This window comes from Natrix helvetica (assembly GCF_964273705.1).
Source record: "Natrix helvetica genome assembly, chromosome: Z".
Classification (NCBI taxonomy): Eukaryota; Metazoa; Chordata; class Lepidosauria; order Squamata; family Natricidae; genus Natrix; species Natrix helvetica.
This window is the reverse complement of record NC_138554.1, coordinates 32,563,417-32,580,139: the sequence shown is the minus strand read 5'-3', so window position 1 is coordinate 32,580,139 and position 16,723 is coordinate 32,563,417. Positions and strand designations below refer to the sequence as shown.

General features: G+C 39.6%; 2 protein-coding genes across 2 annotated transcripts; both read right to left on the bottom strand.

Moving 5' to 3' along the window:
• Positions 1-3,343: 3,343 nt before the first annotated feature.
• On the bottom strand, positions 3,344-13,244 carry LOC309381769 (olfactory receptor 14I1-like; the record flags this gene model as incomplete). The annotated part of the gene is made up of 3 exons (XM_081933057.1): positions 3,344-3,659; positions 8,904-9,194; positions 13,171-13,244. The coding sequence occupies 3 exons, from the start codon at positions 13,242-13,244 to the stop codon at positions 3,344-3,346; spliced, it is 681 nt and encodes a 226-aa protein (XP_081789183.1).
• A 1,348-nt stretch (positions 13,245-14,592) lies between these two features.
• On the bottom strand, positions 14,593-15,525 carry LOC309381768 (olfactory receptor 14I1-like; the record flags this gene model as incomplete). Its single annotated transcript, XM_081933056.1, has 1 exon — positions 14,593-15,525. One exon carries the CDS (start codon positions 15,523-15,525, stop codon positions 14,593-14,595), a length of 933 nt encoding a protein of 310 aa, XP_081789182.1.
• Between the last annotated feature and the right edge of the window lie 1,198 nt (positions 15,526-16,723).

The window sequence follows — 16,723 nt, the reverse complement described above, 5'->3', positions numbered from 1 at the left end:
GCATTAAGAGCGGCCAAATGCAGACATTGCGCCACTCTTATTGCGTCCGCCGATAACCGCCCTGCCACCCTGTTTCGGGTGACCCGCTCTCTCTTATCACAGAGGATGCGGGAAGCCCCTTTACAGGGCAGAGCAGAGGAGTTTGGGGAATATCTGCAGGACAAAATCGCTCAGATCCGGAGCGGATGGGCCCCCTTCAGTGGACCAGAGGAGCCGCCAACAGTGAGTCTTGTGAGACCATACTGGGAGGAGTTTGATTCTGTTGCCCCCGAGGATTTGGATAGGTTGCGTGGACGGCTGCAACCGACCACATGTTTAATGGACCCATGTCCCTCCTGGTTGGTACTGGCATCCTGGGAAGTGACACAAGGCTGGCTACTGGGCTTGGTGAACGCCTCTTTGAGCGAGGGGTCCTTGCCTGCCGCCTTGAAAGAGGCGGTGGTGAGGCCCTTACTCAAGAGGCCTTCCCTTGACCCGATGGAGCTAGCTAATTATCGTCTAGTCTCCAACCTTCCCTTTTTGGCGAAGGTTGTAGAGAATGTGGTGGCACAGCAGTTTCCAAGACACCTTGAGGAATCCGAATATCTAGACCCACGCCAGTCCGGCTTCCGGCCTGGACACAGCATGGAGACGGCCTTGGTCACGTTGGTTGATGATCTCTGGAGGGCCAGAGATAGGGGTTGTTCCTCTATCCTGGTCCTATTAGATCTCTTGGCGGCTTTTGATACCATCGACCATGGTATCCTGTTGCGCCGACTGGAGGGGTTGGGGGTCCGGGGCACCGTTTTGCGGTGGTTCGGCTCCTACCTCTCTGGCCGGACGCAACGTTTGTTGGCAGGGGAGCAGAGGTCGACCCTGAGGTCACTCACTTGTGGGGTGCCTCAGGGGTCGGTCCTCTCGCCCCTTCTTTTCAATGCATATGTGAAGCCGCTGGGGGAGATCATCCGTGGTTTTAGGGTGGAGTATCATCTGCACGCTGATGATACGCAGCTGTACATTTCCACCCCAGACCACCCCAACGAGGCTGTTGAGGTCATGACCCGGTGTTTGGAAGCCGTCGGGGTCTGGATGGGGGACAACAGACTCAAGCTCAACCCCTCCAAGACTGAGTGGCTGTGGCTACCGGCACCCCAGTTCAGTCAGTTGATTCCATCACTGACCATAGGGGGCGAGCAATTGCCCCCTGTGGAACGGGCACGCAATTTGGGTGTCCTCCTAGATGCCCGGCGGTCAATGGATGACCATGTGGCAGCCGTGGCAAGGGGGGAGTTCCACCAGGTTCGCCTGGTGCGCCAATTGCGCCCCCTACTGGACCGGGATGCCCTACGCACGGTCACTCATGCACTGGTGACGTCTCGGCTGGACTACTGCAATGCCCTCTACATGGGGCTTCCCTTGGGACGCGCTCGAAGACTGCAGCTAGTCCAGAACGCAGCCGCGCGGGCTATTATGGGGAGTACTAGGTACTCCCACATAACACCGCTCCTGCGCGAGCTGCACTGGCTGCCTGTGGTCTTTCGGGTGCGTTTCAAGGTGTTAATTACTATCTTTAAAGCGCTCCATGGCTCAGGACCTAGGTACTTGCGGGATCGCATCCTACCACACACTTCCCTGCGACCGATTCGCTCTCACAGGGAAGGACTCCTCCGGGTGCCGTCCACTAAGCAATGCCAACGGGCGGCGCCTAGGAGTAGAGCCTTCTCTGTGATGGGCCCAACCCTCTGGAATGACCTCCCCCCCGATATCAGAACCACCACCGACTTCTGCTCCTTTCGACAAAAATTGAAGACTCACCTGTTCCGTTTAGCCGGCCTGGCCCATTTATAGTTTCTGTTCTACCTCCTGGCAGATATTTTAATTGGGTATTTTTAGGGTATTTAAATATTGCTTTTAACTACTTTACTTCAGATATGTACAGTTTCTTAATTGCCTCCTCTTTGTGTTTGTATCTTCTATTTATTGATGTGTTTTTATTTGACTGTACACCGCCCCGAGTCCCTTTGGGGAGAGGGGGCGGTATAAAAATCTAAATAAAAGTAAAGTAAAGTAAAAGTAAACAAAAGTTACTGAAGAATGATTTAGGCAGCCAACTATAATCTTCATTTTGGGGAATTTTAATTCAAAGAAATGGGAAGACATATGGATATTTAATTGAAGAAAGGAACAAATAATTTATAATTTGAAATAAATATAGGTAAATGACTCACCATCTTCATTCTTGTTTACTCATGCAGATTTCAGGCAGTGATTCACTAAACAACCGTGGCAAAAATGTTGTAAAATGAGACAAAGCTCACCTACAATTCATATCAAGTTATATATTTTAAATCATATACATACATACATACATACATACATACATACATACATACATACATACGTGTGTGTGTGTGTATTTGTGTTACAACCCCTGGTATGCCCAAATATGGGAGGGAGCTCACTCCTCCCTCTTTCTGTCCTTCGGCTCATCACAGAAAACCATCTAGGCAGAAACCCATATTTTTATTTTTAATGTTGCCTTTTTATATTTGTGTTTATATTTGGTTTATATTTGTGTTTATTTGGGCATACCAGGGGTTGTAACACAAATACATACCTATTTCCCGGGCTTAGCTGATAAAGTGGGAGAGCCTGTGGTGTAGTGGCTAACAAATCTGCCTAATATGTAACACATCCCAGGTTCAAATCCCAGTAAGAGTATGGCTAGCTGATGAGAGCTAAATAGCTTGAAATGGATCCATACTAGTCTCCCTTTATTTATTTATCAGCACAAATACAACACACACACACACACACACACACACACACACACAATCATACCTCAATTTTCATAATTGTTTTTACGTCCCTTTATATAAAATATTCCAAAATTTGAATCAAAACCACATGATGGCATTCTGTTATCCATTTTCAATATCATCCAGCAACATTACATTGTTATAACACTTTCTAAATAAAAATTAATTATGTTTAATAACAAAGTTTATAGACCTCCTCTCTTAATCACTGTCTACAATTTACATCCAATTTACCTTTTATCATGTCAATACAAATATTACATTTTAATTATTATCATTATTAATCATTTATTTAACAGATTCTCATTACTAATGAACAGCATTATCCCTATGGTCATCAAGAGCCAGAGGTAACTCAGTGGACCATAACCATCTCAATCTTAACAGAGATAAATCAAATTTCATAAATGAATTAAAAAAAATATTTGGACTTTATATAATGTATCGGAAAGTAGAAAATTGTTGGGAAAATAATTATATTTGTATCTTGTTTCATCTCTTACTTTTTCTTTTTGGAAAATAAGATTATTCACAGCTCATTCTCATTAAAAAAACAATAATTTCTGACCAAAAAGTCTCAAAATAGCAACTTTGATGTCTTTGTTTCTCATGCTGTAGATTATTGGATTCAACATAGCTGGAATAATGGAGTACATTATTGTTATTATGAAGTTTGCATGTGATTCATTGTCAGCTGTAGGTTTGAGGTAAGCAAGGCAAGAAGTAAACAAAAATATGAAGAAAACAACCAGATGTGGTAAGCAAGTTGAGAAGGCCTTTTTCCTTCCTTGAACAGAAGGAATTCTCAGAACAGCAGAGAAGACATGCACATAAGTAACAATAACAAAGGCAAAACAACCGCTTGATAACATAGCAATAAATATTTGATATCCAGTTTCAAATACATATAAATCAGAACAGGCAATCTTAAGTAAATATGGGATTTCACAGAAGAACTGGTTGATAATATTAGAGCAGAATGAAGTCATAAATGTAAAAATAGTGTGTAATGAAGCATTGAGAAGACTGGCTGTCCATACACTGGCAATCATTGTCAGGGGAAAAAACACCCTGCTGGAGATCGATGGACCGTGGCTGATTCCCTTCAGCATATCTTTTGAGATATTGAGAAAAATAAATCTTTAAAAGTATTCTAATTAATAAACAAACTTTAATAATAAAATAAAACAGAAAATAACTAATTGGTTACATTTTGATAATGAAAAGCTTCGTTAGCCAAAGTTGGCTGCTGAACAAAGAAGAGAGGAATTTTGGAATGTGTAACGCGTGCGCAATAAATCACTTTCAGATAAGAACCTTTTTTTTGTTTTATGACCTGCGCAATAAAGCTTTCTTAGTTTAACTCTTGAGTGTCAGTTTAGGCAGTTCAGGCCTAGCAAACTTTTTAACATCGTGACACCCCTTCTTTTGCTAGTCTGGGCTGACGTCATCAAATCATCAATTAAGGCACATCTTCTTTCGCAGATATTCATGTTGATTTGCGGCAAGTGGTTTGTTAAGCATGTCTGCGATCTGATCATGTGTAGAAACATATTGCAATTTAACAAAACCTTGCTTAACTAATTGCTTTGTGTTTTGATAACGAATGTCAATGTGTCTGGACCTAGAACCTGTAAAATGTGACTCAGAAATATAAACAACAGATACATTATCTTCCATCACGGTGATTGGTCGAATCGGACGTGTCCAGATATCTGTGATCAAAGCATCAAACCACGTTAGAGAATTACAAGCATCTGAAACACAAGCATATTCAGCTTCAGTAGATGAACATGAAACAAAACTCTGTTTTCTCACTTGCCAGTAAACAGGACAACCATTTAGGAACATCATGTAACCAGAAGTGCTTTTGCGTGACTTCTTGTTGCTCGCCCAGTCGGAATCGGCAAAACAAATCAACTTTGGTTGATCAGTGTGTGTTGGTTCTAGCAATAACTTCATGTGTTTAGTGTGTTTTAGGTATTTCAACAACTTCTTAATGCATGACCAATGAAATTGTGTTGCCTTACCTACGTGTCGTGATAAAAGATTAACACTAAGTGCGATGTCAGGTCTGGTCCAACTACTAATGTATAATAGTGAACCAATGACTGAACGATAGAGTGTTTGATCCTCGAACTCAGGACTTGGTTCATGTGTTAAGTTGTGAAAATCTGTTTGCATGGGTGTCTTTGTTGTGCTAGCATCTTTCATGTTGCAATGATGTAGAATGTGGTCAATTTTCTCCTCTTGTGAAAGACTAAACCCCTTCTGTGTCTTTTCAATTTGAACACCTAAATAAGTGCTAATGTGTCCTAAAGATTTTAGTGTGAAGTATCTCTGCAAACTTTTAGCAAAAATCTCACTCATTTTCTTATTTGGACCAATATAAACAATATCATCAACATAAACAAGAATTATCTCATATGCATTGTTAGATCTTTTTGTGAACACGCATTCATCAGTTTCGGACTTAATAAAGCCCATTGAATTTAGTTTGTCAGTAAGACATAAATACCACATTAAACCTGACTGTTTCAGACCATAAAGACTTTTGTTCAGGAACCAGGTATCCCCTTCTTGCTTTCGGAATCCTGGAGGGCTTCTCACGTAGATCTCTTCATCTAGGTCTGCATGTAGATAAGCTGTGTCCACATCAAATTGGAAAACTTCTAAACCAAGAATAGTTGCAGTGGTTAAGGCAATTTTTACACTTTCAGTTCTGACTGTTGGTGAGTAAGTGTTTGTGTAGTCCTCAGGATAACGTTGAGCGAAACCCTGAGCTACCAGTCTGGCTTTGTATAAAGACTCACCATTTGGTTTCTTCTTGATTCTGTAGACCCATCGGGTGCCAATGACTTTCTTGTTTGCTGGAGGTTTTGCAGGTGTGAATACATTAAGTTTCTTTAAACTGTCCATTTCATCCTGCATTGCATCATACCATTTGTCTTGTTCTGAATCAGGAAGCTGTTTGATTTGTGTGAATGTCTCTGGAGGAAGAGTAACGTTGCAAATCAAAGGTAATGGTGTTTTTGTCAGTTGCCATGAATAACGTTGTGGAGGGATTCCTTTTGTGGCCCTCTTGGAGCGTCTAGGAACATCAGTCCAGTCTTCTTCTTCTTCTTCATCATCATCCTCGTCCTCACGTTCGTCGCTAGCATCAGCATCCGCGGCTTGAGAAGACGGAACATCAGGTTGTGAAGAACTGGTAGAAGGAACATCTGCCTGCGAATTATCATCAGGCTGCGTGGCATCTGGAACACCATCTCTAGGAAAATAAACTTCAGGATCATTGGAATGAATCCTGGACCAGTCAATGTCTTCCTCAAAATTAGCAGATTGTGAAATGACAATCACATGTTTAGTATCAATGAATTTGTACCATTTTGAATTATCATCAATACCCATAAATCTTAGTCTCTTTGGTCCTTGAGTTATAGGAGTGTTTACCATAGCATATGAACCAAAAATATGGAGGTTCTTGAGATTAGGCTTGTAGCCATACAGCATGTAGAAAGGAGTTTGATTGATTACACTGCTCCAAGTACGGTTGACAATGTAATTTGCATATTTGATTGCTTCACCCCAGTATGCGATACTGAGATTGGCATCTTCTAGAAGACAACGCATCATGGTTTGTAGAACCCCTTGTCTTCTTTCTACGACTCCGTTATGAGCCGGTGTATATGGAGCAGATGTCTGATGAAGAATTCCATTCTTACGCATCCAGTCCTGGAAACGCTGAGACATGAATTCTGCACCACGGTCACTCTGGATTCTGGCGATGCGAACTTGGTATTGTGTAGAAACAAACGCTGCAAAGTCTTTAAAGATCTGAAAGGTCTCAGATTTCTCTCTCATAGGATATACAAATCCATATCTAGAATGATTATCTACAATTGTTAAAAAATACTTTCTGCCACCAAGTGTTGGTGGGAAAGGACCCACTATGTCAGTGTGTACCAAATCAAAAATGCGTGTTGACCGGCGTGTAGCGTGTTTTGGAACTGGAGCCGCCTTGGATTTAGCCTTTTTGCAAACGGCACAATCCAAAAACACCTTACACCCCTTTAGATCCAAACCTTTTGCGAACTCCGGCATCTTTCTAAGAACACGGAAACTGGCATGCCCCAATCTTCTGTGCCACTTGTGAATACACCTGGAATGCAAAGGTTTACCAGTTAGTGAATTCTCAACATTAACAGTTTCATGAGGACCCTCAGGCTTACTTTGAACAATCTGTTTCTGTTTTCTTTGTTTGTTGGCCTTAGGAGCCTTTGGCACAGTAACGCTTTCTCTCTCTGGGACAACTCTCTCTGGGTTTGCGTTGTGCCTTTTTGGAGTTTGCATACTTGCCTGTGCTTGCCCTTTAGGCTTTGGCTTTAAGTAATAAACACCACCAATCAGCATGGTTTCAGCAACAATATCACCATCTTTAACTAAGTAACTTGCTCTTTCGAGGTGGTGAACCTGGAACTTTAACTCTCTAGACAAGTGACTTTGACTAAGCAAATTACTGGTTGCTGAAGGTATGTAATAAACATCAGGGATGTGTGTATCGAGCTCTTCAATGTAAACAGTTCCTTTTCCCATAACCTTGCAAGTGTGGTTGGTGAAGGAATACAGTTCTCGATACTCGGGCTCTGGTTCGCCCATTTCTGTGAAAAGTTCCCTTCTGTGGGTAACGTGCACAGCTGCTCCACTATCTAAAGTCCACAAAAGACGTCTGTCGAACTTTGGATCAGGTTGTGGAACGTTGGTTATGGCCAGTGTTGCAAGTGGAGCTTGTGGATCACGCCTTGGACCACGACGACCTTGTCTTCCGCCTCTACCTCTGCCTCTGGAATCTGTTCCTCTGGGCTGGTACGTGGCGGGAGCTGGAACTCGTTGGGGACAATCCCGGGTGTCATGTCCCACACGGTTGCAGGTGTAGCATTTTGGCATCCTTGGAGCGTAGCCTCTTCCTCGGAAGGGACGTCTGGCTGGAGCCTTCGGTGCTGGAGGCCGTTGCAGATGTGGGGTAGCTAACCTGATAGCTTCGTCTTCCACTAAAAGTCTGCAAACGTGGTTAACTGTGCGTTGAGCAATAGGCACGTAGTTAATCTTTGCAACAGCATCTTTCCATTCATAATTCAATGAGTTAATGATGATGCTAATCATTTGGATATCATCGATTACATGGCCATTTTGTCTCAATTCACTTCTCATTCTTTTCAGTTTGGTCAAATGTCCACCAATTCGTTCACCAGGTTTCAACTTCGAACCATGGAACTCAGACATGAGCAAACATGAGGATTCAATTGAAACGGGCCTGTAGCAATCTTCCAAAATAGCCCATATTTCTTGGGCAGTTGCATCAGGTGGAAAGATACCTTGGATCTCAATTTCCATTGACATGAGTAAAGTCGTGATTGCTCTGTTTTCAAGGTTTCTTATTGCAGGTGTCCAGGGTTGACGGGGAGGATCAAAAACCATGGAATGTGTGCCTTCTCTTCGAAGCAAGAGCGCAATTTCACTGACCCAGGCTTTATAATTCTCTCCTGACTCCTTTAATTTGGACTCACCAGTCAAGGGGGTGACTGTGAATACCTGCTGAGGAACAATTTGTTGCTCTGGTTGCAAATCTGGTTGTTGAACCAGGGGATGCTGGGGTTGCATCATTGGCCTTTGCGTGGCAACATCAAATTGGCTTCCTCGAATTCGCCTCTGGCTTTGCCTTATTCCATCTAGGGAGAATTCCACACCGCCAGGAGGTGTTGAAGACTTAACCTTTGGAGACAAAGTTTTGGCTTCTAAAGGACTCATAGACATATCTCTGAAAATCTGGTCCAATTGCTTAATCTTTTGCTGTAATAATTTTTCTCCGCCAGCAGATGGCAGTGCAGCTTCACTTTTTGGCTGCCTCTCCTTTTTATACGTATGCGGAAGCTCGGTTGACTCAAAGGGACCATCGTGACAATCATCTTGCTGCAAGACTTTCTGCTCATTATCATTTCATATTGTAAAGGATTGCAAATGGCAATATATCGATCATAGGCCATGACAGTAAGGAGGGAAATATCACAGCCCAGGAAAAACAATAAAAACAAGACTTGGGCAACACACCCAGAGTGAGAAATAGTTCTTATATTTGTAAGAAAATTAAAAAGAGTTTTGGGGATAATGGCTGAAACTGAACCAATGTCTTGCATGGCTAAATTCATCAGGAAGAAATACATGGGGGTATGAAGATGGTGATCACAAACAACAGCTGAGATGATGAGAAGATTCCATGATACTGTCATTAAATAGAGTATCAGTAGCAAAGCAACATGCATAATCTGTAGCTCCCAAATCTTTGAGAATTCCCAGAGAACAAACTCAGAAGTATCATTATCCATTCTTAAACAGTACAATCTAGGAAAAGAAAAATAATTGTTAAAATAATTCCTATTCAGTATAGTTCAGAGTAAGTTGCAGAAAGATGGATCAGATTTTAATGAAGATCATATTAAAACTAAAATTATTGAAAAATTATGAGTGTTGTGAAAATCTATTTTCTTAAAATTCAGGATTACTCTTACAGATATTTAACTCCTGTCAATTCTTATGGATTTTCTTTATAATATTGGGTTTAGAGATATTTGAATTTTTTTATTTAATTAAAACAATTTTCCAACATTAACTTCATTGGAAGTGAGAGCCAAAGCAAAAAATATTGCTTTCAAGTCAAATAAAAGCTCCTTGGAAGTTGGAATTGAATGCATGGATATTCAAACATGTCAATATAAAAATAATTGAGGTTGCCCCTCTTTTTTTAAACAGTTTCTTCCTCTTGAACAGGCATAGTTCAGGCAGTAGTATACACTATAACTATTTGTTGAAATTCATTTAAACTATCATTATATATGATAGAAAAGGAATTGAGATTTTACAGGAAGAGCTGTGGGATACTATGTTTGAATTTTGTAAATTCAAAATTACAATATGTACTAAAATCTTCTGTTAATTGTTTAAAAATAAGTTACTTGTGTTGGGTTGGGATTAACCACATTAATTATTTTGGTGCCTGTAGATGGAGATAATTTTTGTTACATTGTTTTTAAGCTATCATTTATTTATTTTTAATATACATGAATGGCCCTAAATGAACAGTGCAATTTGAATTATGACATTCATTATACCTGTTCATCCTTTGAATTACCTTGTCATTTACACCTTGATCTAAACAATTTGCAGATTGAAAAAAATGACTTAAAATCAGCACCTCCTTTCTATTTGGTAATATAATTTGAATTAAAATATATGGTCAGCTTGTTTACCAAGTGAATGAAAATGTTTTTAAAGAGACGATTTTAAATATTGACAGAGCCCTAGTTTTTAAGGTTATATATAAGGTGAAAATGATGTTATATTTCAATATCTTAAAGGAAAATTGAAATTAAATTGCATGAGACCATGATAACCTTTCTTAGTCAGCCAACTTAATAATTAATCTGAATAATTGAAGAATATCTGTGCAATAACTGAGGGTGGAAGTGGAGAGAACTGGGAAAAGTTATTGTTTGCTCTATTGGATTAATTTACAATATTTTAAGTTCTGATGTTGTTGTTTTTTCATCTCTCCACTTAAACAAAAGTTATTGAAGAATGATTTAGGCAGCCAACTATAATCTTCATTTTTGGGAATTTTAATTGCAAAGAAAAGGGAAGACATATGAATATTTAAATGAAGAAAGGAACAAATGAATTATAATTTGAAATAAATATAGGTAAATGACTCACCATCTTCATTCTTGTTTACTCATGTAGATTTCTTTACTTGTTCTTGTTCTCCTTCCAAAGTCAGTAAAATTTTATATTATACTGTAGCTTCATAAGATTTTATCTAATTTTTCTTGCCATTTCTCCAAGGACAGTTTTTTTTTAAAAAAAATAGTCTCAGTTAATAGTATATTGTAAATAACCTGTGGGGAGCAGGATGGATTTAAAAATAAAATAAAAGACATTGCCCAAGTGTCTTTATTATTATAATGGGAGGGAAATGACTAATTTGTAGGCTCAATAATTAAAAACTCATGAGCAGTTAATCTGACTTTATCAGATTTATGAAAGTCTAAACTGTCCCAATTTTATAATATTTTTTCTTTTAAGTTAAGGATGATATGTTATTAACTTCTTCTATCATTTATTTTGCTGTTCTGGAGTAACTACTGTTACTTAATAATCAGAAGAATTCAGGCAGCATATTGTACAACTGTAATTAGAAAATTAGATGTTTTGAAATTTTTACATAATGAAAGGATAGTGACATGCAGCATTATGTTGATGTTTTAGGACATACTATAAGTGATCCCTAAGAAAAGCTTGTCAGCTCATTTTCTGTTCATTATCTTGAATATTGAACATTTTGCTGAATGAGAGCTGTTCCTGGCCATATTTTGGAGACATTGCAATCATAATGGGAAGACTGATTGTGAAAATACAATAAAAAGAGATTACCCTCCTAGGAGATGTAAGATCTTTCTTCCTCTCTCGTACACATTCAGTATATTTCAAGAAAAATATTACACAGTTTGTCCTTCATGGAAAAACTTCTGGCAGCCAACTTTACATCAAGCAATCAAAATGTGAATTCCATCATGAGTGACTAGACTACCTAGGCTACCAAGTTTCAAATGAGCGAATAGAGATGGAGCAGCCAAAGTGCAAGCCGTCCTAAACTGGCAACTCCCTCATACCTGCAGATAGCTACAAAGCTTCCTAGGGTTCGTGAACTTCTATAGGCAATTCATCCCCTCATTTGCGAAGATCGCCAAACCCCTGACAAACCTCCTGAAGACAGGGAGCTCAGGAACAAAACCTTGCCCAGGACAACCTCTACTGTGGAACCTAAGTTGCCAAAAGGCATTTGAGACACTAAAAGAAATGTTTGCAAAGGAACCAATGCTGAAGCACCTGTTCGTGATCCAAGCAGATGCTAGTGACATGGCAGTGGGAGCGGTGCTACTCTGAAGAAACAAGCAAGGAAACCTACAACCCTACTCCTACACCTCCCGCAAGCTCAGACACAGAGAGACGATGGGCTGCATGGGAAAAGGAACCTTTTGCAGTGAGATGGGCACTGCTAACCTGGAGACACCTGTTGGAGGGGGGTTAGAAACTGTTCAAAGTCTGGACTGACCATAAGAATCTGGAGGCTTACCCAAACAAGTCCGATGGGCTCAATATTTCAACCACTTTGACTTCATACTAAAACACATTCCAGGGCAGAGGAATTTTCCAGCTGACGCCCTCTCCTGCATGCCCCCGTACAAATGCAAACGGGAGCTGGTCATTCCCTCTACCCAAGTGACCATCAGATGACAACGCTGTGACCTGCATGACCAACCAGAAGGTGACCTAACCACGAGAGTCAAAATTGAACTGCTAGCAGACCCTTGGTTCCAAAACAACCAACACATTTTGACAAAAAGAGATGACCTTGCATGGAAGGGGATGAAAGTCTATGTCCCAGAATCCCTACACACCCTAATTCTCCAGAGGAGCCATGACGCCAAACTGGCAGGCCATTTTGGATTCCCAAAGATGTTACACTTAGCCCGGAGGAAGTTCTGGTGGCCCAAAATAAAGAAAGATATGGACAGTTATGTGAAAAGTTGCACCATCTGCGCCACAATGAAGAGGCAACCAGAAAAAAAACTCCAGATTGCTGCAACCAGTAGCAGAGCGAATGAGGCCGTGGGAGGAGATTGCAATGGACTTTATAGTAGAGTTGCCAAAAAGTGGGGGAAACACGGTGATTTGCACTGTAATAAACCTGTTCTCCAAACAGGCGCATACCCTGCAGTGGATTACCCTCAGCTCACAAGTTGGCCAAACTCTTCCTGAAGCATATCTACCGACTGCATGGAGTACCTCAAAGAATTATCTCAGACAGAAGGGTCCAGTTCACGGCTAAGTTCTAGAGGGAGTTCCTGCAGTCCATTGGGTCATCCCAAGGCCTTAGCTTGGCTTTTCACCCAAACACCAATGGGGGGGGGCAGAGAGACTGAATGCTACGGTAGAGCAGTACTTGAGGTGCTATGTGAACTATCAGCAGTTCAATTGGGCAGTCCTTCTGACCTTCGTTCAGGTTGCATACAATAATGCTGTTCACAGCAGCACAGGACTCACACCGTTCAAATTAGTGAGCAACATGGACTTTGTCCCAATGTCTGAGTATCCAAGGGATCCCACTTCCTCAGTCAGCTTGACTGACTGGATGTCAATACTAAAAGCAGCCTGGGAGAACGTGAAAAAAGTGCTAGGTAAAGCAGCACAAATCTATAAGAAACAGGCAGATAAGCACCAATCTCCACAACAACCATTCCTGGTGGGAGAGAAGGCTTACCTCTCCACAAAATATTTGAGGTTAAGATTCCCTAGCAAGAACCCTGGACCAAAGTTTGTGGAACCATTCCCCATAGTAAAGATAATCAACCCAGTCTTGGTGCAACTGAAAGTGCCCCAACTGCTAGGATAGGTACATCCAATATGACATAGTAGCATCTTAAAACCTGTGGTTGGATCCACTCTGAGACCACTGCCCTGGGAGCCCCCAGGCCCTGTGGTCATAGGGGGCCAAACCCTTATGAGGTCCAACACATCCTTGATTCAAGGTGGCACAAGAGGCAACTCCAGTTCTTAATTAGGTGGAAGGGCTATCCCTTGTCAGAGGCATTTTGGGTAAAGAGTAGAAATATCCAGGCTGATCGCCTTATAGAGAGATTCCATGAAAAAAATCCAAACAAGCCTGGGGGGAGGACACAGACTTGAATCCCATACTGGTACTCAAATTGTTTTTGCTTGTAGAGATTGCCTTTGAAAAGTGAGGGGAGCCAGATGTCAACTTTCTGTGTTGACATTTCATGCAGAGCTGCGGCTGAGCCAGATTTCAGATTACAGTAGCTGGGTTGAAATGAATGAAACTATTGGATAACATGATTTATGAAAGGCTGAAGGGAGGAGAGAAACATGGGCAAAGTTCAAAGCAGATAAAAAAAAGCAAAAAAGATGGCTGCAAATAAGAAATGCCTCATGAAGAATGCCTAATGAAGCTGTTAATAAATCACTGCTTTTTGCATTACAATATTGGGTCACTTTTATGAAGCAGGCATTGTTAGGGTACTTTACAACAGTAGTATAACTAACTACCCTGTTATCAAATGGGAGACTAACTACCCTGATATCAAATGGGAGACAAACTCTGAAAAAAGTGGGAGATTGAACAGATTCATTACCAACCTAGTTGATAATTTTGTCATCCAGAACCTAAAGGAAGGAAGTAGAGAAAAGGCTATACTGGACCTAATTCTTACAAACAAAAAGGAAGTGATAGAGGGAGTTGAAGTTGCAGAGAATATTGGATGAGAATGACCATGTCATATTGGAATTTAATATAATGAGCCAATAAAAGTAAATGTGATCCGAGCATAAAAATTCTTAAAGTAGCCCTCTATGAACTTGTTTAAAATTGAACTTGACTTGAAGGAATCTGCCCATATGAGATGGATACATGAAATAAAATGTTGTCAGACCAGTTTTGAAAATATTATCATCAAAACTGAGAAACATGTTTCATACTCACCAGGAATTAGTGTTGGCTTAAGGGACCATAGCTACATCAGCACAGGTGAGATGAAACTTATAAAAGAACAAAATGAACATTTTAAGCTAGAGTAATTTGCAATAAATGTGATGATTATATCAACTATATATTGTATGTCCATTTTTCTCTTCCCTGATCAAATGTATACATAGATAGGTAGACACTTCATATTTTTTTAAAATCAAATAATCTCTGACTAAGAAGTCTTGAAAGAGCAAGTTTGATGTCCTTGTTTCTCATGCTGTAAATCAATGGATTAGTCATGGGTGGAATAATGGAATACAGCATTGTAATTATGTAGCCAAGGTAGAATGAATTGTCAGATATGTCTCTTAGATAAGCAAAGAAAGCCGTAAACACAAATAGGGAGAAGACAAGAAGATGTGGCAGACAAGTGGAGAAGGCCTTTTTCCTTCCATTAACTGAAGGAATTCTTAGAACAGCTGAGAAGACACGTACATAAGTCACAAGGACAAAAGTAAAACAAATTAGTGTTAATGTAGTACTGAAGATTAAAGCTCCAGTTTCAGATGCATGCACACCAGGGCAGGCAATCTTAAGTAAATAAGGGATTTCACAGTAAAACTGATGAATAATATTAGAACAGAGTGGAGTAATAAAAGTGGAAATAGTATGTAATGAAGCATTGAGAAAGCTGGCAAGCCATACACCGCCAATCATGTTCATGCAAGCTTTCCTATTCATTATCATTTCATACTGTAAAGGGTTACAAATGGCAATATACCGATCATATGCCATCACAGTTAGGAGGGCTACATCACAGGTCAAGAAAAACACGAAGAATATGACTTGGGAAACACATCCACGGTGAGATATTGTCCTAATATTCATGAGAGAATTAAAAATAGCTTTGGGGATAATGACTGAAATGGAACCAATATCCTGCATGGCTAAATTCATCAGGAAGAAGTACATGGGTGTGTGAAGGTGGTAGTCACAAACAACAGCAGAGATGATAAGAAGGTTCCCTGATAATGTCATTAAATACAATATCAGTAGTAAAGCTATGTGCATAACCCGTAGCTCCCAAATTTCTGAGAATTCCCAAAGAAGAAACTCAGATGTGTCATTATCCATTCTTAATAACACATTCCTAGAAGAAAAAGGGAAAAAATGTTAAATATTTCTGTTCAATATCATTTTGAGTTATCTGTGGAATAATGCAATTTGTGGATATTAGATTAAAACCTGACTTTCCAAATTTATTCAAATATTGAATACATTTGATTTCTATTTTCAACTGATTTCTATGACTATGCTTCCTTAAGGTTTAGGGTGATGACACATATTTTTAATCATTAATATCATTAATATCAAATCTTAGGGCATCATTTTATAATCTTTTGTAACAATAATTCATCAGCACTGGGGGTCTAAAGAAAGCAAATATTTCTTATTCAACAGATAAAAAGTGCTGGAAGTTGGATTTGAATCCAATTATAGTTAAAGATATCAATATGACTTAACTGTGGTTACTTTCGCTCTCCCTCCCTCTTTCTCTCTTTTTTTAAAAAAAGATTCTTCATCTTTAACTGGCATGTTGTAACTGGCAGGTACAATATGCTACCATTATGGGTTGAAATGAATTTAATATACCGTAATACACAAGTTTAAATTGTCATATAAGAAGTTTTTAGCTTTTACTGGCATAACTCTAGAGTTCTGTATTACTGTTTTATAAATTCTCCCCACCTGCTAAACTCTTTTCTTTAACTGTTGTAGAAGTATGATTATTTTGCTTTGGGATTTGCTACATTTGTTAATTTTAGCAAATTTGGGTTGTTTTTGTTTCTTTATTTTTAAAATCATCATTGTAAACTTTCTTGGTAAATGGACTTTAATAAATTGAAATGTTTCAATTATGGCATTCATGTAAGAAAAATACACTGACCCTTTGTATTCTCTACTTTGTTTTATACAAAATTGAGATTTTAAAAATGGCTTCAGATCAGAGCCTTCAATTCTATTTTATAATTCTTTATCCGAATTAAGAACTATAGGATCACTTTGTTTAAAAAGTAAATGAAAATGTTCTCAGAGTCCATTTTAAATAGTGACCTTACATTCCAAGCCAAAAAAAACCCACCTAGTTTCTATACTAAAATGAGGATATAATCAAAATGGTTAAAGAAAAATAACTTGAAATTTATTTACAGTAAGCCATGGTAAATCTTAATACCCTGTCATACTTCAGCCTTTAACCTGTTTGTAAAATAACTGAAGGTGGGAGAGGCTTGGGAATTCTGGGGAAAGGTCTTGCTTTCTTAGTTTACTC